At 41.3% G+C, this 22,129-nt stretch overlaps 1 protein-coding gene across 1 annotated transcript in view; it reads right to left on the bottom strand.

Annotated features, from left to right (window-relative positions):
- Positions 1-22,018, bottom strand: part of arhgef19 (Rho guanine nucleotide exchange factor (GEF) 19) — a 35,062-nt gene extending 13,044 nt beyond the window's left edge. The window contains exons 1-4 of the mRNA XM_033628233.2: positions 21,528-22,018; positions 18,760-19,001; positions 820-1,531; positions 230-721 (exon numbers count right to left, since the gene is read on the bottom strand). Of these exons, the coding sequence (XP_033484124.1) occupies positions 230-721; positions 820-1,510 (1,183 nt within the window). The 5' untranslated portion in view covers positions 1,511-1,531; positions 18,760-19,001; positions 21,528-22,018. The remainder of the gene's footprint in view (positions 1-229; positions 722-819; positions 1,532-18,759; positions 19,002-21,527) is intronic.
- Between the last annotated feature and the right edge of the window lie 111 nt (positions 22,019-22,129).

Raw genomic sequence — 22,129 nt, 5'->3', positions numbered from 1 at the left:
GGCTGGAGCCAATAGGTTAAGAGTTAGTTTCCTCTTCATACAGCAGCCCAAATGGTTGAGGTTTGACACTGAGCAATGTGTTGAAAAACTGAGGCTTTTAACTGTTTTTGTGGTATGTGGTATTTGATTGTAATGGGTTTTTATACTGCTCTTGGTTGTTTGTAGTGACACACTATGGTCTACTTTTCAATGAAATGTTACCGTAATGTTGGTTCTGTTCTCTACTCACAGTCAGTGTTGAGACTGATGCTGTTGGTGCTCTGTCTGTCCCTGGAGGCTACCCGTGCAGATAGCGACTTCCCCAGCTTCAAGGTGAAGGAGTTCTTCCTCTGAGACAGCTGCAGTCTAGATATCAGTTCTGAGGCTGAGAACCGCCGCCGTTCTTGATCTGCCTGACGGCCGCGTGGCAAAAAGCTCCCTCCTGTGGCACTTGACCTCCCTACACTCCCGCTCTCTAACCCCAACCCTGGCAGCGAGTCCTCTATTATCTGCAGTGGTTCTGTGGGTAGATCAAAAATATCATCGTGACTGAGGTTTGGGAGATCTGTAACACCGTCTGTGGATGAAGGGCTTGAAATGGCCTCCAGGGAAGATAATCCACAGAGGTCTTCCTCCAGGAAAGATGCAAAAGGTCCTGGGAAGATGTAGTCTGCGTCCAGGATCGGGCTGCTGAGAGATTCATCGCTCTGGCTGTCTGGGGAATAGACCTGCATCTTTCGCCCTGGAATCAAAAAAATAACTTTATTAGATCGAGATAAAGCATGTAAAGCCTGATTTGTTACATTAACTCTGTCATAGTGAAAGGAGCCGCACACTCACGGATAGACTTCTCTTTCAGTGAACCCTGTGACGTCCTCCTCTGCGGCTGGGAGAAGTCTGGGCTCTGACACCCAGGACCTTCAGGTGAGGATGGGGAGCAGGGTAACTGAGATTCCCAAGAGTCTCTGTTTGTGTATAGAGAGGACAGAGGGAATGGCAGAGGGAGGCTGAGAGCTGAGTGGAGAGGACGACACAGTGTTGTGACAGAACGAGGTTTCTCTGTCTGCTCCTGCAAAGAAGTCCTGTTGCCATTTTGGCATTCAAGCTCGCAGTCACCCTCAGGTGTGTGAGAGTTTAAATTCAGTGTCGTTTCATGCTCGTTGTCTGTCCTGTGGCAGCCATTCTGCATATCATTCAGTTCGTTTAGTGTGTGTTTGAAACCATTCAGGGGCAGGGAGTGTGTTGTGCATTGGGCCTCTGGAATAACAGTTTGCCTCGAAGAGCCAAGACCGTTTAGTTTAGGAGTCACTGGTGGTTGTAGCTCAATAAAAGCCAATGTTTCCTGCTGGCAAACAGCAACATGCTTGTGGTGGCACGGGTGGAGGAGAGGCCTGTCCTCCTGGGCCTCGTTCAAAGACGGGGACTCCCCTGAGCCAGGAATCCACATGCTGGGACTGTCTCCTCGGCAGCGAAAAGCGTGAAGGTGGGGTTGGAAATCAGGAAAAGGTGAGAATCCATATCCAGGAAGCATGGCTGAACGAAAGCATGGGAGCTGCAACAGAAGAGCGAGACAAGGATTATTGAATGTGTTTTACTACTACTCCAGATGATCTTTTTATCATTTCATTTGCCTTTATTAATTCCTCATGTAAATGCAAATTTAGAAAAACAATTATATATTTTAAATGTATCAGTTTATTACTTGATTATACTTTAAAAAGGAAATGTACAAAAATGATGGAAAGGGAGGTTAAATCTTATGTTTTAAAAAGGTGAGTACCTCCACAGTATTCTATTTGGACCCATCTCTTGACTTGTAAAGAAAAAAAAAAAAAAAAAAAAATACAGCAACCTCCATCTAATATCTCAAAATCATACTATTAATTGTACTGGTACATCAACTTGAAGGGATAGTGCACCCAAAAAATGAAAATTCACCCATTATCTACTCACCCATATGCCGAGGGAGGCTCAGGTGAAGTTTTAGAGTCCTCACAACACTTGCGGAGATCCAAGGGGAGAGGGGGTAGCAACAAAACTCCACCTAATGGAGGCTGACGGCGCCCCAGATTCAAACGTCCAAAAACACATAATTGACTTGCGCAAGTGCGCACATGTGAATGCGGTGCACAGAGAGGCAGTTAGAGCTACAGGCTACAGTGAGGCTAAAAACAGAGTTCAAATGATGTTTTTTCCAAACAATTTTTTATGTCGGGGCTTCAGGACACTTGGATCACTACGGACGAGCAGTATGGAGATATTTTGTGGTTTCAATTATGTGTTTTTGGACGTTTGAATCTGGGGCGCCATAAGCCTCCATTAGGGTTTGTTGCTACCTCCTCTCCCCTTGGCTCTCCGCAAGTGTTGTGAGGACTCTAAAACTTCACCTGAGCCTCCCTTGGCATATGGGTGAGTAGATAATGGCTGAATTTTCATTTTTGGGTGCACTATCCCTTTAATCTTTAACCTTGAAGATATACTATGCAGGAATCATCAGTTACTGTTTGTAAACAGTACTGTACTGCAGGGGAAAGTGAAAGTCAGTTAATTTCAATTCAGTTCAATTCATAAAGCCCAATATCACAAATCACAGTTTGCCTCACAGGGCTTTACAGCATACGACGTCCCTCTGTCCTTAGGACCCTTGCAGCGGAAAAGGAAAAATTCCCCCAAAGAACCCTTTAATGGAGAAAAACAAAGGTTGAAACCTCAGGAAGAGCAACTGAGGAGGGCTCCCTCTTCCAGGACGGACAGATGTGCAATAGTCAACCCCAGATTTACTGTTCACTATATTTTCAGTGCTACATCCACAATTTTCGTAACTTGCTCCTGGATGCGTGCTGCTACAGTCTGGAATGTGGTTGCAACCTTTTTAATTAAAAAGTCCTGACCTAAACTGTGTGCTGTGCCCAGGACTAAGCTCAACAGCAAAATATGACGAAAATGAGAAAATCAAGGTGGAGGGCAGAGTCTCTGCAGATAAATACACCTCCCCCCACACTGGGTCATAAGTGATGATTGACAGGATTTACTTCTGTATGAGACTATATGTTGTTTCATAGAAAAAAAAATCTGCATAGTATATCTTTAATACTGTATGTTAATGGAGTAATAATGTCATTATTTCCTCTCTTAAAAAATCTTTTTTAAAAGAAAAAATAATTCATACAGTCTCATAATTCAACACTAAAATCAAAATCATTACTACTGTAGTGACACGCTCCAGGTTTTATTGTAGAGATTCTAAGTAGTTAGAGCAAATTTTTTTTAATCAAATCCAGGTCTGAATGCATTCAAAACCTGCTCATTTAAACCACCTATGTACTAGGTGAGAAGAATGGGCTCAAATTGCCAATGCAGCACCTAATTTGTACACTTTTCTGACCTGACCAGAAAATCCATTACACAGAATTCCGTTAAAATGGATTGACATTATACAGGTCGGTGGTGGACATGTTTTTAATGTTTTAAAAGTCTACTGGAGAAGGTGTGGGCTCTTACCTACAAAAAAAAAGAATATGGGTACAGTACAATTTCTGTTCTGTAACATCTGCAATAAAGAAAATAGCATTATTTGTAAGTAATGTAACAAATAAATATTATAACAGATTAATGCCGTTTTCTTGTTATCTATAATAAGTTTGGACAAAATATTTTGAGATGATTAGCCAACTGAAATAAATAAAGCATACAGAGGAGCAGAGGGGAGAAAGAACTGGAATGTTTCCTAAAAAATAAACTGGCCTGTTAGTCCAGTTTACCAGGGCAGCAACAAACCACTTATCCAGCAACCAAATATGGCTGACTGGACGCAATTCACTGTTAGCAACTTGGCTCAGTGTCGCCAGAGGATTCCACCGACTCGACTCAGTGTTCCACAGTAAATTCAGTTATAAAGAACAGAATGTTTTATCAACTTTTCAGACAGTCTGTGGATGTTTAATTGATGGAGTCAGTGGAGGAATAAAATCCCTGCTTGACATTTTGGGGAGTCATGCAAACTAATTTAAGACGTTCAAACGCACACACACACCGAGCAGACACTTGTGGAATTAGCAAGATGGACCCTGACACTATTGACGCGTGCAGGATGTTACAGACACTCACACACACACACACACATGTACTTGCATGGACACACTCACACACACACACTTAAAGCTAGTGTAGTGCGTCTCCTGAGCCGTGTCTTCCTGCTCTAATTAAAGACCTCTCTACACACACCATTCAGCCCCTGTACTTAACATCTAGACACACACACACACACACACACACACACACACACACACACACACACACACACCAGCTCCAGACAGAATACCACAACAGACAAGACAGACAGAGGAAGAGGACGCAGCTTCAGCACTCTCACCTTTCACCTGAGATCTATACTCATCTATCAGCCTAGCGGCTGGTTTCCCTTCCTGTCAGCTCACGTTAGCTGGCAGGCACCTTTCCTGATTGAATATTCACAGTGAGCGTCTGTGTAAACCCTGCAGCAGCGGGTCATAAAGTTAGCTCTCCTGACAGGCTCTTAAAACACACACTCATGGAGCTGTGTCTCTTCCTCCCCTCCTGCTTCCTGAACAGGTAATCCTCCACTTCTGACTTAAACACCAGGTAAAAGAAACTGGTGCAAACCTACAGCACACACAGCCTGATATGAACTGGAAGCACAGAGGGATTCAGAGGTTTGACATTTTTTACTTAGTCACATTTTTCAAATTCATGGGTCTGCATTATTTGTTACTTTATGTTCAAAGTACTGTAAAAAAGCAACACCTTATAACCAAAAGAAGTGATTACATTTCAGTGATAATGTTGTAAATTAATATTTCAGACAAAGCAGCTATAACATGCCTGCTCCCAGTTCAGTTCAGATTGGTTTATTTAAGAAGGGACATTGCAAATTAATAAATACCCATGGTATAAAAATGACAGAATTAGCCAAGAGGCTTTCCAAAATACAAAAAAAACAATGAAACGAGATTGGCAAAAGACGTCCAATTTTTTAAAGCACTAGAAGCAGTAGTGACCAGGGGACATATATACATATGGTGTGACGTGCAAACAAACTTAACATTTCAATGGCGGCAGCAAAAAAACAAAAAAGTAGAGAGTCTTAAAGAGTTTAAGGTTATGTGTCTTTAACATTTGTGTTTTCTTGAAGCAGTATTTACTGTAGCATTTAGCCTATCAATTAGCCTTGTTAGCAAAGCCACAATAACTACGTTCAGAGCTGATTTCCTGTCTGCATGTCAGTTGAGACATGTGTTTCTCTTTTTTCTTTCTGTTCAGAAGGGACACAGCACACTCACACACGAAGACCCACAGCAGTCACATAACCATCACTCTATCATTTAAAGTAGAAGAGGTTACTCTTTGGTGCCTATGGACAGTTCACCAGACTATTCTGTGGCAAAAGGCAAAAAGTATAAACTCGAGAATGAAATAAATATGATTATGAATTATTTGATCTGCTTTCATTATTTAACTTCTAAACCTACCCTGAGCACCCTCGTCCCAGACAAAAATACACAACTTCAGACAATAAAAAAGTAAATCTAAAAATCTAATCAGTGCATAACATCAGTGTAAAAATGCACCGCTATAATCCTTTGTTTTAAAAATATTTTTTTTGTGTGTGAAAATGTTGGCCCTTTAAATATGTGTCCCAGGTTTTTGTCAACTCTGTCAGAGTTCTCCAAAAACACATTTCATCAGGCATAAAAGGTGTTCGCTATATCCTATGGTTTCCTGTCTCACTTCCTGGTTTCCAAAAAGGCGGGAATGCTGCTCAAGTACTGGTAAGATTTATGTTTTTTTCATAATATCATTAAATAACATTGCTATCGAATGTGTCTCAACTATAGCATGTCAATTCCATAGCCCTCCTAAATCAAAACTAAATGAGAATTATGTTTTTAAAGTATTTTGATCAACATTAAAATAACTTTTAAAACCTGGAAAATTAAAATGGCTACTCACCTCGACTGCTGTGAAACTAATATAACTTTTTGTCAGCTACTTAATACATCAGCTCCATCAGAATATTTTAGTAGGTTAGATAGCATTTACCTAGCAGTAAGTTAGCTTAGTTACATTAGTTGAGAAGAGTAGGCCTAGTTACTGTGTCCCAGTGTCATACAATACAGCAGAGATTGAGTTCAGTCTTGACCTGGGAAACAGCAGCTGATAAAACTTTATCACCACAAGTTCACTCATCAGCTGTTTGGGAGCTTTTGTCATATCTCGAGTTGACGATTTGTTATAATTTTATAGATATTCACAATCCAATTTGGGTTTTTTTTTTGGCTTTGAACTTCTTGTACGTGTTGGCTTGAGAATGTTTTGACAGAAATTGTTTTATCATATTTTGTTCTGATAGTCATGTATTAACAAAACAGCGAATTTAATTTAATGTCAATTTCAAACTTAACACTTCACATATAGTGAAACTGCAGCAAAAGCAGTCACATAGCTTTTATTTTCTTTCCCCTCCATGAACACTTCCCTCATTTTCTTTGTGTGTTGCATTATGGGACCATCCAGCAACAAAATTACGCCTAAAAAAAATCAAGGGACTTCGTCCTGCACATTGGCATTTTTAAGCACATTTCCGCTGGTTGTTTTTCCTGCTGTGTAATCTTAAAACTCAGAATTAGTATCCTGTACAGCAGGGATACTCAACTTGCTTTGCAGAGGGCCAAATTTGCAAAACGACAGGAGGCCAGGAGCCAGTTAATCAACAAACATTAACTTTTTTTCAGTAAATAATAAATGAATCGCCTGTTTTCAACCTTTGACGTGTGCTGTCCTCACTCATCTTTGCCAATAAGTAAATCCAGCTGCAGCGGCCAGGTCAGGACAGGTCAGGTATACGCACAATGTTTCTGGCATTTGGCCCAGACCTCTGTCAGAGGGTCCAGGGAATGCTCTCCTGGCACTTTTCTTGATAAACCAGCTCTTTTTTGATGCATATTTATGCACTCTGGCACCTTATTCACATTCAAAGTACAAAAAAAAGCAAGAAAAAGTCATGTTGTGACTTAATTTGTTTTCATTGTAAAATAGAAAATGGTAGGCGGGCCATCTGGCACCCTATCACGGGCCGAATCTGGCGTGCAGGCCGTACGTTGAGTATCAGTGCTGTACAGTGTGCTATGTGGGGCACAGAGAAGGTCACAGTGTGTGAATGTTAATTGTTAACTTATTTTAATCTCCTTTATCTGTTTGATTACAGCCACACACATGCACACACACTGCAGGCTCTTTGTTATGGATAAATGATACCCTCCAGTAATGCATTTTTATATGTTATCTAGAGTGTAATTATCATCATATTATCATACAGACACACTGTAAATCTTTATGAAATATTTACATTACAGTAGGTGGTATCACATTAAATTGTACACCTGTAATTTACATGAATATAGGAGTGTCCCTGAAGAGGATAAAGGCATAAATGAATGCTTTTCCAGAAAGTATAACTTTGTTTATAATGGTGTTTGTTTGCCTGGAGAATCACAGACTGGAAATAATAGTTTACCTTCCTTTCTATCCAGCGCACATGTGCTGTATGCTGAGAATATGAGGCTGCTGAAAAGCCACACCTGCTCTTGTGGCAACGGCAGGCAGCAGAGTCAATCCTATCTCTCTCTGTTTCTCTCCTGCACACACACACACACACACACACACACACACAGTAGTGCAGGCACAAATGGTTACCTGTTCCCCGCTGCAGACAAAGGCAGCCTTTATCTGTGTGCCTGGGCCAGGCTGCCCTGAGCACAGGACACCTGAGAGGGTGTGGGAACTGCTTATACTGATCCACTCATATAGTGCAGCCACTGAGCCATATAAACACATCCAGACCACTGCTGCATAATGACACAAGCTCATTGGTGTCTGGATGTGATTACGGGCTGGTTATACTGTAATCCTGCTCTACATGTACAGCATTAACCAAACTCCACTCACCTCTATCTGCAGGCTGTTATATCAGATTAAATATTATTCATTTCCTAGTCTTTAGTGTATTGTTTAGAAACCCTGTCTCTCAGATCCATAATCATCTTATCTTTCAATACCATCCTAATGAACAAATGTTCACTTAATCCTCCGCCAACAGCCAAGTCATCATAAATCAACATACTCTTTGCAGAAAATTAGCTATCTGTACATTTGATCAGGGAACCTCAAAGATCCCATAAACTGACAATAAGCCTCACCACCACATTTATCAACACATGAAAGCATCCGATTACATGTGCGGCACATTCCTCGCACTGATACAATTATATCACGCCATTAAAATTTCAATTCCAAAGACGTGTAATTTCCCTTGTCACAGCAGGGTGTTATTTGTGACTGTTATGGACTTTGCTGCGAGTGTCTCTCCCTGTAATTTCACTAGGCTGCTCTAAGACGCCATGTCTGCGTGCAGCAGTTAATGAATGGCGCTCTGGCATGCCTTTAATGCCAGCAGCCATACGAGGAGCATTTTTAATTGTGATATTTTTCATCTTGAAGGTCTCAGAATAATCCTTTAATGGAGTATATCACATGAATATGTGCATAAATCCACTGCTGATTCAGCTTCACGACACGGCCAAATGTTGTGTAATCGCATAATTAAAGTTTGTTTGACGTTTGCCAGGGGGGAGATGAGTGTTAAAACAAATGGATTCACTGTTGAAGCTGTTTGTGGTTCATGGAGGTGAAGAAATGCACTTCTGCACTGTTTACTTTTCTTATGTTTGGGAGTGTGAGGGTAACGCTGATTTAAAGCGGAACTCTGGAAGATTTCTGCACCTGGTTTATAAGAGTCATCAACTAATACTTTGTGTGTGGATGTGGTTTTACAGTCGATAAACATCTCAACAAACTCTCATCTACCTGATGAGATTATTTAGCCTGAAAACAGCAATCTACTTTGTTTTGCTTGGTGCAGGCTGTTCTCACTCACTGTTTGTACTTTTACCTGAGAAAAGTTATGCTCTGTAATTCATAACTCACGCAATCAAGGCTGTGATCACATGACCTATGCACTGTAAGTTGTCCTCCCTCATATGATGGAAGCAAAGGAGGAAGTTGGGTGATGGAGTATAAAGAGCAACAAAGTCTTCATAGGGAGTAGGACCAGGGGGGCAGGGGGCTGGACGGGTCAAGCAAACACAGGACTTTGACCCAGGACACCACTGTTTGTGTCCCATGTAAAACCAAAGGTCAACATTAAGTTATTTTAAGTTGTGTGTGTGTACATCATGTCACATCATATCACACTGGCACTTTGTCAGGTCCCATGATTCTTGAATAGGGTCCAGCTGCAGCCTTGCAGACACGGAAAACACGCCCCCTTGTAAACACGCCCCTATAAAACACGTCATCAAGGAGGATATGAGAAGGTGACGGTAATAGCTCAATGCTTTATGTATGATAGCACACAGGCTTCAGGTGAGAATGTCGAACTCTGGCAAAATGTGATTATTTAGCGATTTGAATTTAGCTTTTGTATTTTAGTTGTATTTGAGTTTTGTGATTGTGTACTCCGTGTGCTGCTTAAACTGTTGATTTGCATCCTTTTTTTAATGTATTTATCTGGAAAAAATCCTCCTGGCTCATGACTGTTTTGCATGTCTGTTGTAAGTGCTTTGATGCAAAATTAGAATTTTTACATAAAGTTTGTTGAAGAAGGAAAAAGAAAAGCCGCAGCTGCTCAGTTCCTGTGATGGGTACGTTGCCTCGGGGGCGTGTTTCCGGGGGCGGTTGTCCGGGTCTGCAGAGCTCCAGCCTGGGATTATTGTGATTGTTTCCTAAGTTTAACACAATGCTTATTTATGAGATATATAAATCATTGTATGAAGATAGATATGTTGCTCAGTGTGGTCCTGCAGGGTTAATGAGATACTTTCTTTGGTCTGACAGCACTTCAAGTTGGACAGACACCAACATCAACGTGAACCTTCTTCTAGATGACATCACAAGATGAAGCCAGGATTGGCACACCTTTCATGTAATCAGGTCGTGGTTGTCTAAGGCCGTTTTTCCATGGGCCTGGTACAGTCTGCTTTAAAAAAAAAGAAAAAAAAAAAAAGTAATTTTATATGCCACCCTGCTGCTGTAATGACTCATGCAAGCACCGAATGTGTGTTAGTCCGCAGTTGAAAATAGTCCCAAAAAATGCAACATAAATTTCACTTACATTAGCTAAAAATTACAGCGCCCAACTTAAGTTTTTTTTCTAAAAACAAAACTACAGAGAGGGTAGTGAAGTCAGAAAGTACAGGGAGATTGAGAAATGCAAAAAATGCCCAATGTCAGCAGCCTTATCGTTAAAGAATGCTAAAACTGTGGATACAAGTGTTTTCACTGCAGACACGGAGCAAAAAAAAACAATAAACAAAAAAAAAAAACTATTTGGTAGCATGGTTGATTTAACCATTAACCTGTGATGTTTGCATGAACTGCAACAAGATACCTTTTGCTTTCTGGAACAAACTTCCTGAAGTTTGCTGAAGTCAGTGGATGTTTACCAAGCTGAAACTAAGCTTATGAGATTACAATAAGTCAGAGTTTGCCAGGACAAAGACTAGTTAAAGTCTCCTCCCATCCTTTTGTGTGATATGGTACAAAAAAAAACCTCAAACGTTTGACTCTCAAGACATTTCCGGCCTCCCTTCCTACTTTTCAACTGCTCAAACATGGAAGTTGCTACGAGGTGACCCTGGATTCAACCCATATCGGCCGTCAAGTCTAAAAACTCTTATTTACACACGAGTAAAAAAGTAGGTTTTTTTAAGGAACAAGTATACCTTTCATTTTCCTTTTTCAAACTGTACTTTTTTTCTTTACTCAAGTATATTTTTGAGCCATTAATCTCCTTTTTACTTCACTACATTTGCCATTTATACCTTTGTTGCAGGCAGTCTGTTCTAAATGCAGGGACTGAGCATGGGGGGGTGGGGGGGGGGGGGGGGTGGGGGGGCAGTTCATGAGAGGCACCTCTACTGCTGATGCCAAGTTACCAGCTGCCTAGAAGAAGAAAAAGAAGCACCACCTGTCTTTTGACCATGATGTGATGACGGAGCAAACTCAGAACATCCAGCGACAATCCCTGACCACATCTGATGACACTTTTTACCAAAATCTAAAAAAGACAACAGTACATGATGGAGTCCATGCTGTGCCCACTGAAAAACACTGAGATCACCCTTTTAAAAACTCCTCTTTTAACCTCAGCAAGCACCTTGAGGTAAGTTGCACACACTGGAGGTTGATTTTATAATAAGAAAGAGAGGGGTAGAGATGGAGAGACAGTGGAAGATAATTCATATCTCAGACTACTGAGTTGTCTGATTAGTCTACCTGCTCTACATCATTAAAAAAAGTTTAATAAACAAGTGTTCTTTTTTTATTATCTTGCACACACCCCTAAAAAATATTAAAATAGAAAGTAACTTTTACTTTGATGAATTTATTAACTAGGCACTTTCTTTACTTTTACCTGAGTAGGTTTCACAAATTTTCACTTTACTTGACTATAGATTTTAAGAACTTTACGCACCACTGAGTTTAAGTAACTTGGTTCCAGACCAAGCAAAGCAGACCTTTGTATGCAGGATTAAGAAGGTGGGGATGTCATATTCTTGAGCCAAAGTCAGCTGCATGGATGAGATTGACACAGCTGAACAAGTTGTTAAAAGTAAATATTAACAAGTAACTTAAAAATCTTTATGTTTTTGATTGTTGTGAAATATGCAACAGAGGCAATGCTTCAGTATGCACTTGCTACTGATCGGTTAGAGCAAAAAATGAACGTGACGTCATGTGAAATGTGCGAAGTGAAAAAACATTTTGTTCAATTTAAAGGACACTGTGAACCTTGCCAAGTTGTTGTCACTGGTCACAGATTGAGGTCACAAAAAAATCATATTGGAGGACCATTTTAATGTTTACAGTGTTACAAAAAAATCTGAATATCCAACCTACTTATATTTTATGTAACGCCGATCATACTGTGGAAACTTCACAGCGTCTGTCCCTTCCCCCACACACAGCCTCTCTCCATGAGCGTAAGCCCGGTGTGTTTGGTCAGACAGACTGGAGTGTCCTGACAGTGTGGTGTGACCGGCTCATGTGTGTGTGTGAGATCGCAGTTTAACTCGGTCACATCAGACCACTAATTGCCAGGCAGTAGACTAAAGAGCCCAGCATTGTCTGCTAGGACAAGACATGACATCATTCAGCGTCACTGCTGGGAAAAGCACCCTCATGGACTCTCTGTGTTTTTGTCACATTTTCTATCAACGCTGGCAAAGTGATGAGACTCTGTTAACTTGCCAACAGGAAGAATTCAGATTCAGATTCAGATTCAGAATACTTTATTAATCCCCGGGGGGAAATTGTTTTTGTTCCAATGCTCCGTGCAAAGTAGTAATAGAAATACAGCATGAATGGAAACAAGAGATAAAGATGAAGATATAAATAAGATACTAAAATAGACAATGAAATAAATAAAATAAAATATTAAAGTAGACAATAAAATAAAATAAATAATAAAATAATAAAGTAGACAATCTGAAATATATACGATATACAATGAAATGGTTGTAGCGTTATAAATGAAATAAGAATGAGTAATTATATTGTGTGTTTTGTTTTGTAATGTTTCCCAACTTTTAAACTGGAATTACAAAGTATAAAAAGCGCAATGTCAAGCCATTAGTGTTTGTGCTACTTTTCAATGGAAAATATGTTAATATTCTCCTGATTTTACTGAATGAAGGAGCAGGCTGTGTAGTTATCTTGAGTTGCTGCAGGCTGATGTGGCTCTAAAGTAGCTTTTCAAAATACAAACCTCAAATTTTCACCACATCTTTTCGCAGTCATGTGTGCCAGTTTACCATCCAATTATTTTGATGCAAATTATGACGTGTTGACATAAAAACAATTAAGGGCAACTGGGAACTTGTTGATGAAATTCAGACATTATGCAATAGGTTTTTATGCTTGTTTGAGGTAGACAGGTTTCTTGTCAAGAAATGATGTGGCTTTGCATATTATCAATGGTAAAGTTTCGCCTTACGATTAGATGATTGTCAGTTGCCAAGTGATTTGTGTCGACCCAGCTGATGAGAACTAGAATTTATTTGCACAACATTTGGAAAGTACATCTAAAATACCTGTATGTCTTCTTGGTATTTTAATTGGCTTAATCTAAATCTCTCAATCAAAACAAACTCCTCAGCGAGATTCGAATTCCAATCAGAGGACGTGCAGCAGATGTCAAGGTGACACACTAAACTGCATGTTTTTTGGGAAGATCAGACGTGGTGTGAGAGCGACTGAGTGAATCCAGGTCACGGAGTTTCTTGGTATTCATTCCACTTGTAGCCTCCACCCACTGAGACAGGTGAGCACCCCAGAGGCTACGGAGGAGGCGGGTGGTTGTGGGAGGGGTACCCAAATGTTTACACATGGTGTGGGTCCTACTAATCCGCCTCTACAGCCTCAGGCAACTTACCCACGACTTTCCAAGACACTATGAAGATGCACACTGACAACCTGGCTTACACTCACACATAGCTATGACACACACAAGGTGCACCTGAATATGAGTGTGTGTCTGAGACTTGAACTGTCTTTGATTGAAAGCGACAAGACATAGGGAGACCTTTCCTGACCCTGTCTGACCTGACGGGCTTCCCGCTAACTGAAACAGACAAACAGCAATCTCTAATTTAAAAGCCTGAAAAAATGGTCACCATCTCACACGTAAACGGCAAGACTTTTGGACCTTTAACCTCCCCTCCCCCGGCTTTACTCTGCCACCATAACAACTGCAGTCACAGATGAGCTGACATACAGGAGACACACAGCACACAGGATAGTAAAGACACAAAGGAGCTATTGACAATCTTATGGAAATAACCCGGTCTAATTATGGTGCTTTGTCATAAGTCGCAAAAGCTACCGAGTGGATGGAGGGCCAAGGATCCAACGCGCAGTAAATCCAGAAAATCTCATAATCAGTACCTTCTGACAGACCATGGTTTTCTGTATGCGATGAGATTCTAAGTAAAGGAGTGCTGATTTAGGATGTTTTGTCAGGTTACATGGACATATGAAAAATTAAATCCAGTATCCAGTATGTTCAAAAGCCTCTTGACTCCATCATCAAAAAAGCAGTTTGAAAAATAACTCGACAACCTTTTTATGTTTCATACAGCTACTGTATTAGCAACAATCTCTCCAAAAACTCACCATGGAATAAAAGTGGAGAGCCAGTATACAATGTGTCAAAGAGCCCCATCCTTACACTTTAATGCCTGCAACTAAAAGGTTATTATTAATCTGTAGATTTAAAATGTGTTTTTGATGAATTTTAGTCTTTAAAATGTCAGAAAATAGTACTTGTCACAATATCTGTAGGTGATGTCTTCAAATTTCCTCTTTTGTCTGACCAACAGTCTAAAAACCCAAAATATTTCAGAGTATAAACAGGTATATTTCTGGCCGTTTACAGAGTACCTACTTATCTGCCAAAAACCCATTGGAATATATAAAAGAGTATACTCACTTCCTACCTAGTAGCACACTCACCTCATCAACTATCATTACACCAATCCTGATAAGCTTCGCTTTCCCTATGCAATTCTGTCTGCCGCCGTGTACGATGTTCCAGGAAAATGAAGGCTTGATTTATAGCACAAAGAAAGCGCGTCAACTGTCAGTTAGAGTTGACGCGCAAGTTACCAAAGAGTATCAATGTAAGTTCTTTGCAGTTGCAAAGAACGTAGCAGAGATGGTGGCTGGTGAAACAACCAAAGTAAATGTGGAAAACAAAATGCAGTGTGTCCTGTGTTGTATTTAGGTACTGGGCCCTGAGCTAAAAAGAAAGTGATCCAGTTGTCTTTATGACAGCAGCGTCAACAATGATACCACTTCAAAATGCTGGGCCTGGAAAGTTGTCCCTTTCCACTTTAAGCATTTAAAGCTTAATCATCCCCATAAAAAGAACAAAAACCAAACAGTCTGAGCCACAGAGCTATGTCATTGTTGTCCAAAAAATGACTGAAAACACATCAGTGAGCCACACTGTTGCATTGGGTGACATGTTCCTTCATTACCATGAACACACACTGTAGTCAATTTTCAGTCAATCCCATAAATACTGACCTGCTATAAAGACTCAATGCAGCACCAAATGTCGATTGATCCACCACTAAATATAGTTCCCAACAAATACAATGTAAAGTTTGCTGAGAACTAGAAATGCCCAGGATGTTCAGGAAACTATTTAGCCTTTTTCAAAAATGTAACTTTACTTGTGAAACACTGTTTGAAGATCTCTATTTCCAGTGGGAACCAATGGATTTCAAACTGAGAGCCAAAGACAGGGTGGGGAGGTTGGAAAGTATTGAGGGACGGACTAATTCATTGTTGGTTTTGGTCTTTTTATGGGACTTAGTGACAATAAGAATATCACCATCCTTATCCTTTAAAAGTTTTAGTCGTTGTAAATGAAAAATGCCAAGCCTTATCCTTTAATCCACTCCCAAAGTCACTGGTGATTCATTTTCCGTTGTTCAGTCATATCAGCACTAGAAGCTTTGCAGTAATTGTGAAACATTAAAAGCAAGTGTGCCATTCATGTATCTGCTGTGGTTTCAATTGGTGTTTTTATTTTTCTGGTTTGAATTCACTGAAAAGGAGGCTGCTGGGTTTGCTGTACTCAAACTGTCAATCAGAGCACTTTGATTCCAATCTGATCCTTTGCCACGGAGCTCTCAAGAGGCTGACCTACTTTACAACAAATTGCTGATGCATCTCTCGCATTCATCTGCTCCTGTGTTTACTTGTACTCTCTTCCTCTCTGTTTTCTAGCTCGCTGCTCCACTTTTTTTTTTCTTTTTCCCAGCTGAGCACCAGCAGTTTCTCCTCGCTCCCCCTCCTCCACCCTACTTCTTGCTTTTATTATGTGGACAGGTATGGACAAGCCGTCCACCGGGCTGCCTGTTGTTTTGAAATGTGTTCGGGTAAAAGTGGAGCACACCTAACGAGCTGACCATCCAGAAACCATTTCACTTCATCCCAGAGCTAAAGCTATAAAACTATTCAAAGCCAAACTCTGAATACCAGGAGTGTCATCAGGATTAAAGAGAGCGAAGTGAAAGAGAGCGAAACGCCCTTGAAGACGTTGAAAAAGAAAAGAAGAGTTGCTGCTGTCAAACACCTGGTTCGTGTGGGTTCTTTCTCTGAAGAGCAAAGAGACACAAAAAACAACATTTCAGTGAAAAAGCAACTCCTCCTGAGCCAAAAAAGTATTATCTTGCAAAAGTACAAATGTAAAACACACACAGCGTCTTATTGGCCGAGTCACAATGTGAAATAACCCAAGGGCTACAGTGCTAGACAGGTGTGCAGCAACACAGCCGTGTGCAGTGCTCTGCACATATTGCCTCTGGGCTTGAGTTTCTGTCTGTTATAACCTTCGTGCATGGGCCAAATTCTCTCTGACATGAAGATTAACTAATAGATGACAGAGCCTGTGCACTGTGCTGGGAGCTACAGCTCTTTGTTTGTCTTAGAAAATCAATTTTTCTACGTATAAATCAAACCCACCATATAACTGTATTATTATTAAGTGAATGCACAGGATTTAACTCAGTAGGTGGTCTCTTTTATAGTCCAGGTTTGCTGACAAGTTCATGTCCCACTTTGGAGGCACTGAGCCCCCGGTTGAGACCCTCTGACACACGGAGACACTTTTCCACATTCCCTGGATGACTCAGCAGGCTCATTCCTCTGAAATTGACCACTAAACCGAGGCGGGAGACAAACAAAGCAACTCAACTGTACACGTGCAGGAGCAAGGGCTGCTATTATGGGCTATTAAGACCGCTGCTATTTAGGCCACAAGCCAAAAAAACTGGGAAAGTGACAGGGCCTGCAAAAAAATATTTGTGTCACTAAGGTGCAGGTTACTTTCAGTCAGTGATGCCTAATGGTTTTAGCCTAGTTTTTAAAGAAAAACAAGCCAGAGTAGAGTCACGTTCAGGTTAGCAGCGGGGTCTGTGTGCGCACGTGAATGTAAACGAGGAGCACGGGTAGCATTTGCATGCAAGGTGAGGGAGGTATGGGGGTAGAAGGAGGGTGAGGTGTGGCATCCTGGAACGCAACCCCACGCTCAGACAGCCACTGTCTGAGTGGCAGGTGATGGGGCAGGTGCTCTCCAGACATATGAGTGGGGGGGGGAGTGGGAAGCGGGAGGGGCCCTGTGGTGAGCTGAGTTATAAATCTGTGTGTGATATGAGCAGGCATGCAGGTGGAACTCAAATGTACAGTAGCGTGCTCACGGGCTCAAAATTCAATCACAGGTAAAAGAAAATCACTCATCCGAAGTCTCTTTTTTTTCCCAATGTGATGACTATTCAAAAAATTATCAGATGTCTGCCATCATACAGGGGATCTCCAGCCTGTAATAAAGACGCAGTAAAACGGTTCAAGGTCCTGATTTATGCTTTGTGCTGGTACACGTCTGCCCAGTGTGCAGGTGCTGCGTTCCAGTCCAGACGTATCGTAGTAAATCAGATAATCTACAACACCCACAGCTATCTATTTGCGCTCCAGCCAAAATATATACCTCCAGACTATCCATACACACAGACACACACCAGCAGCAGCAGCAGTCAACTCACATGACAATACACTGAGTCATCCAGATGGCAGACAGAAAAGGCAGCCATCACCTCAGTACGCCCTCTTTCTAATTGGAAAAAGTCTTGATGGTGGTAACGTGTCTCACATGTATGTCACAACTACCATACTGCAAAGAAGCTTCCCCAGAATTAAAAAGCATAACCTAGCTGGCTGAATCTCATAACTGCATTGTTGTTTATCCCTCTTGAAGCCGTGTAAACAACCGGTTGGAGGCTCCACGAGTAAACAAACACAGAAAGAGTAGGAAAGAAAACCCAAACCACTGTGCTCTGCCTCTGGGAACACATATCCACATAAATGCATTCACACAATGAAGAGCACACACAGATCCCTGTACTCAGTTAACTCCTCGTACCCGGATCTGTCTTTGCGTGAAGCAACAGGCATAAAAGGTGATTAAGTTTTATGCTAAAATGTCCCACAAAGGAGAACAGAGACGTTTTCAGCCGTGTACAGTTTTTAACAACCCCTCATCCAACATACTCCAGACATGCACTTACCTGCCCCGCTCTGCAACAGCTCACTGCTGCACTGTTACCATCACATTCACCTCACTCTGCACTGCCTAGGGAGCTGCTGGAAACATTATTGATGCAAGCAGCAACTTCTTCCAACAGAATACATGAATAGTGGAGCTAATAATCCCACTGGCAGGATTTATGCATGTACTTGTGCTGGATATTTGGCTGACATTTTAGTCCTGTATTCCACTGTGATGCGTGTGCATATGTTGGAGTAGTTTATTTAAACAGCTGGTTTTGTTAGTTGAGATAAAAATTTCGGGGCAAACAGAGTCCTGATAACCCGTCTCACACCCGTGATGTTTCCTGTGTCCCACATATAAACAGTATCTGCCTTTGTTTTCACAGCATATATGCTGTCAGATAAATGCAATGCACCTGACAAGCTGCACTGCCGCACAAAGCACAACAAATAACACAGCTCAACTTCCACTCAGGAAAAATCTCCAACTTATAGAAAAAAGAGCGTGGAGTGTGAAAGCATTTCTCTGCTTTGTTCATTTAAGAGCTGCATTTTTTTCCAGTACTGTACCTCATTGGTGTTAGCTGCCTAGTGTGTGTGCTGGATGGCAGCCAGCAGCTGTGTGTGAATCCATGCCATCCCAGGGTCAGGCTGAGCCACTCTGCTATCCATTGCTGCCTTGTGTTCCTCCCGGCTTCTCTTCCCCCTCTTCTCCTCCCTCAGTTTCTTTTTCCGTTTTGAAACTCAGCTCAGACTTTTTCAAATCTGTGCTCCTCTGCCCGGTCCTTCTCCTTCTTCTCGTCCACCGCCTCCTCCAAAAAACAAAAACAGGTTGAAAAACAGCCACCACTTGCTGCTCTCAGAGCTACTTACAATGCAGATCCCCTCTCTAAGCTCCTCTGCTCTCCTTTCCCTCTCGCTCCTTTTCCCTCCCTCCCTTGCTCTCTCTGTCTCTCTCTCTCTGTGCTACTGTTGGGGAAGTGCTCTCTCATTTTCTCTCATTCTCCTCCCCCTCTCTCGCCCTTCCTCTAACTCTAATAGTTATTTAGTGTCTCATTTCAGCACCTGCTCTGAGACAGAAAGAGACACAGAGAGGAGGGAGCAGACACACTTGGGTAGAAAAAGGTTGCTCCTCGGTGGAAGTGTGTGTACAGTGTGCACGTGCACTTTATCAGCAGAAGCATATGCATTGTGTGTTCATGTGCATGTGTGAGGTATGCATTCACAACAAGCACAGGGACAAACATGCAACAGTGCACATTTGCATAGTCTTTGTGCATGTGTGTGCATCCCTGTGTGTGCAGATCAATCCATAGAAATGCCTGTGGCTGTGTTTGTGTTTGTTTGTGTGTGTTTTATGTGTGTGTGCCTTCATGCAGCTTTAACTAAATGTCAAACTGTGAGTTGGTGATAGAAAAAAGCTGCCACAGCATGCTTGAGCTCCCTCATCTCTCTCAGTGCTGCCTGCTTGCTGCTGTATCAACTATGTTCACTAATCAAACATGAAAAGAATGGCGGCGGTGGTGGTGCTGGTGGGGGTAGGTTACCTCGGGACACTGGTGGACGTCTAATTGTCCCCATTTTTGTTAGAGGAAAATAGGTCACTAAAGGTTTGAGAGCTACCTGTGATGCTCTTTTTGTATCAATATTTTCACAGAAAATGTTTTTAAGTGGCAACACTGATTTCAGTATTGGCAATTTAAAATATTTTTGGTTGGATAAAATGAACAATAAAGTTATGAATAAAAAACATGGGGCACATTTGCTTAACACAGCTATTTCAACCACTAACATACATTTCCCCCCTTTGTTTCCGCAGTAAATTTAAAGCTGCCCTAATAATTATCTTGTAGCAACAGTGTATGAAATCACTGTGTAACATGAAAGGTGTCGCTTGCAGTGATGGCCCCAAACTATGAGATGATCCTGACTATCACCCATTTTAGCTTCTTTTAGCTTTCTGTCTTGGCTTTTTTGGCCTGCAAATTGCTTCCTTTAGCTTATTCAGCAGTTTTCCGCAGAAATGCTCTGAATAGTTTTCTGCATGAGAACCAGACAAATCTGTCAGCTCATGTTTTAATAGCTCTGGCACATACATCTGGTCCTCCTTCGCTTTGGACAGACAGCCAGCAGCCTGAGACCTGCTGGGCCAATCACACGTTTATTTAATATGGGGTGGGTTTGAGACGAAGACCATAGAGAGGGGTGGCGTTACGGCATTTTCAAAAAACAACTGAGATAGCTGCAGCCGACGTGGAACTTTCTGTTGAAGCTGATATCGTGTAAGTTTTGAAGAAAAAAAATTAAAGCTTTTCTTGAGAAGAAAAATGTGTTTGCTGTATTTATGTCAGGATTTAACAAAAGTTGAACACACCAACTCATAATAAACCAACTCATCTCTTTTCACTGTAGCCTGTTTACATTTTTTTGTTGCTTAGATGTTATCTTTTTCCCTTGCACCACATCCTGCCCTAATGTGCTTTGATTGGTCGTCTGCACAGGACAGACTTGGTCACTGGCTGCTCAGCATTGATAAAATGCCCCTTAGACTAAAAATGAGGTTCCAAACTATTTTGCATTTGTAATTTGGTCTGGTAATGTCAGGCATTCTAAATAGGTGATGACTTACTGAGACCTTTACCCACTTTATAAGATGATTATATGTCAGTAATGTGTATTTTCGCTTGGTTAAAGAAAAAAAAAAAAAGTAGAACCACAACCTTAATGTAAGATATAAGATTTGTGGCCTCACCATCAACTGGAAATAATCTTTCTTTTGCAGAACTTCAAACAAATTTCATGCATATTCTTTAATTTAACTAGACATAGACAGTCTGGGATCTCTGGTACAACTAAGAAAAAAATCATCTCTGGGTTCAGTGAGGTTTAAGAGGTTATTAATAGAGTTAAAATATTCACATTTGTAAACTGAGGTTGTTTTTTTGTTTTGTTGCTAATTTTCAATATAAAATCTGCACAGGGAAAGAAAATTGATTATCAGCATTTAGAGGAATTGTATTTGTTGAAATGATCACATAAGGTTCTGCAGGATTTACTGACTTAAAGGAAACAGTTGCATCAGTTTGATTCTTGCATGTGATTTTGCACGTTCTGTATATTGTGATGTTCAGTATATCAATATTGTAAACATGTTCTTATTCATTTATGATTACAGACAGATCAATCAGCTCTACAGTACATCTGCATCATACTCAAGACCTCAGAAATGAATCAGCATCTTCAGAAATGCAAATAAAAATGTAAAATAAATTGGTTTTAAATATATTTTCGGGTATTCTACTTGCAGTGTTGCAGTGTGACGATTGCTGTATCGTTACCTTGTGGCTGATTTGGAGCTTCGGTTGTTCAGCCCGTGCAGACGAGCGTCTCCTTCCTCGCTCCAGCAGCCGGTGAATGAGCCAGCCGGTGTCCACAGTGCATACCTGTGCTCACTGACATGTACTAACTCACTCTTCCTGCAGGCCATGGCAGAGGAACGCACAGCAATCATAACAATCAGAAGATGAATGTGGCTGAGAGAGAGGGAAGGGAGGGAAAGGGAGAGTGGATATTAAAAAAACATGGATGACAAAAGTGAAATAAGAGAGACAGGGAGAGGAGTGCAGGAAGGGGTAAGAAGAGGGTGAGGAAGAGGAGATAAAATAAAGGTGAAGAGTTGCCCAAGGCCACAGCCACTGGTGGAGTTTGTGAGGGGAGGAGGGAGAGGAAGAGAGAAATCATTAAGGAACACCTGTCTGTTTCTGACTCCTAATAAATCAGCGTCTTCTTTACAGTAACTGTCTGCAGGTCACTGCTGTTTGGGGAGAAGAAGAAGAAAGTGGAGAGGATAGATGGAAATGCGTGATAACATAAAGTACATCCCTACAGCACAGTGAGAACAGGATCTCCCAGTGGACACATCAGCATTTCAGAATCCCAC

Source organism: Epinephelus lanceolatus, chromosome 8, assembly GCF_041903045.1.
Source record: "Epinephelus lanceolatus isolate andai-2023 chromosome 8, ASM4190304v1, whole genome shotgun sequence".
In the NCBI taxonomy this organism is placed as follows: Eukaryota; Metazoa; Chordata; class Actinopteri; order Perciformes; family Serranidae; genus Epinephelus; species Epinephelus lanceolatus.
The sequence above is the reverse complement of the archived record's forward strand: the minus strand, read 5'-3'. Positions and strand labels throughout refer to the sequence as shown.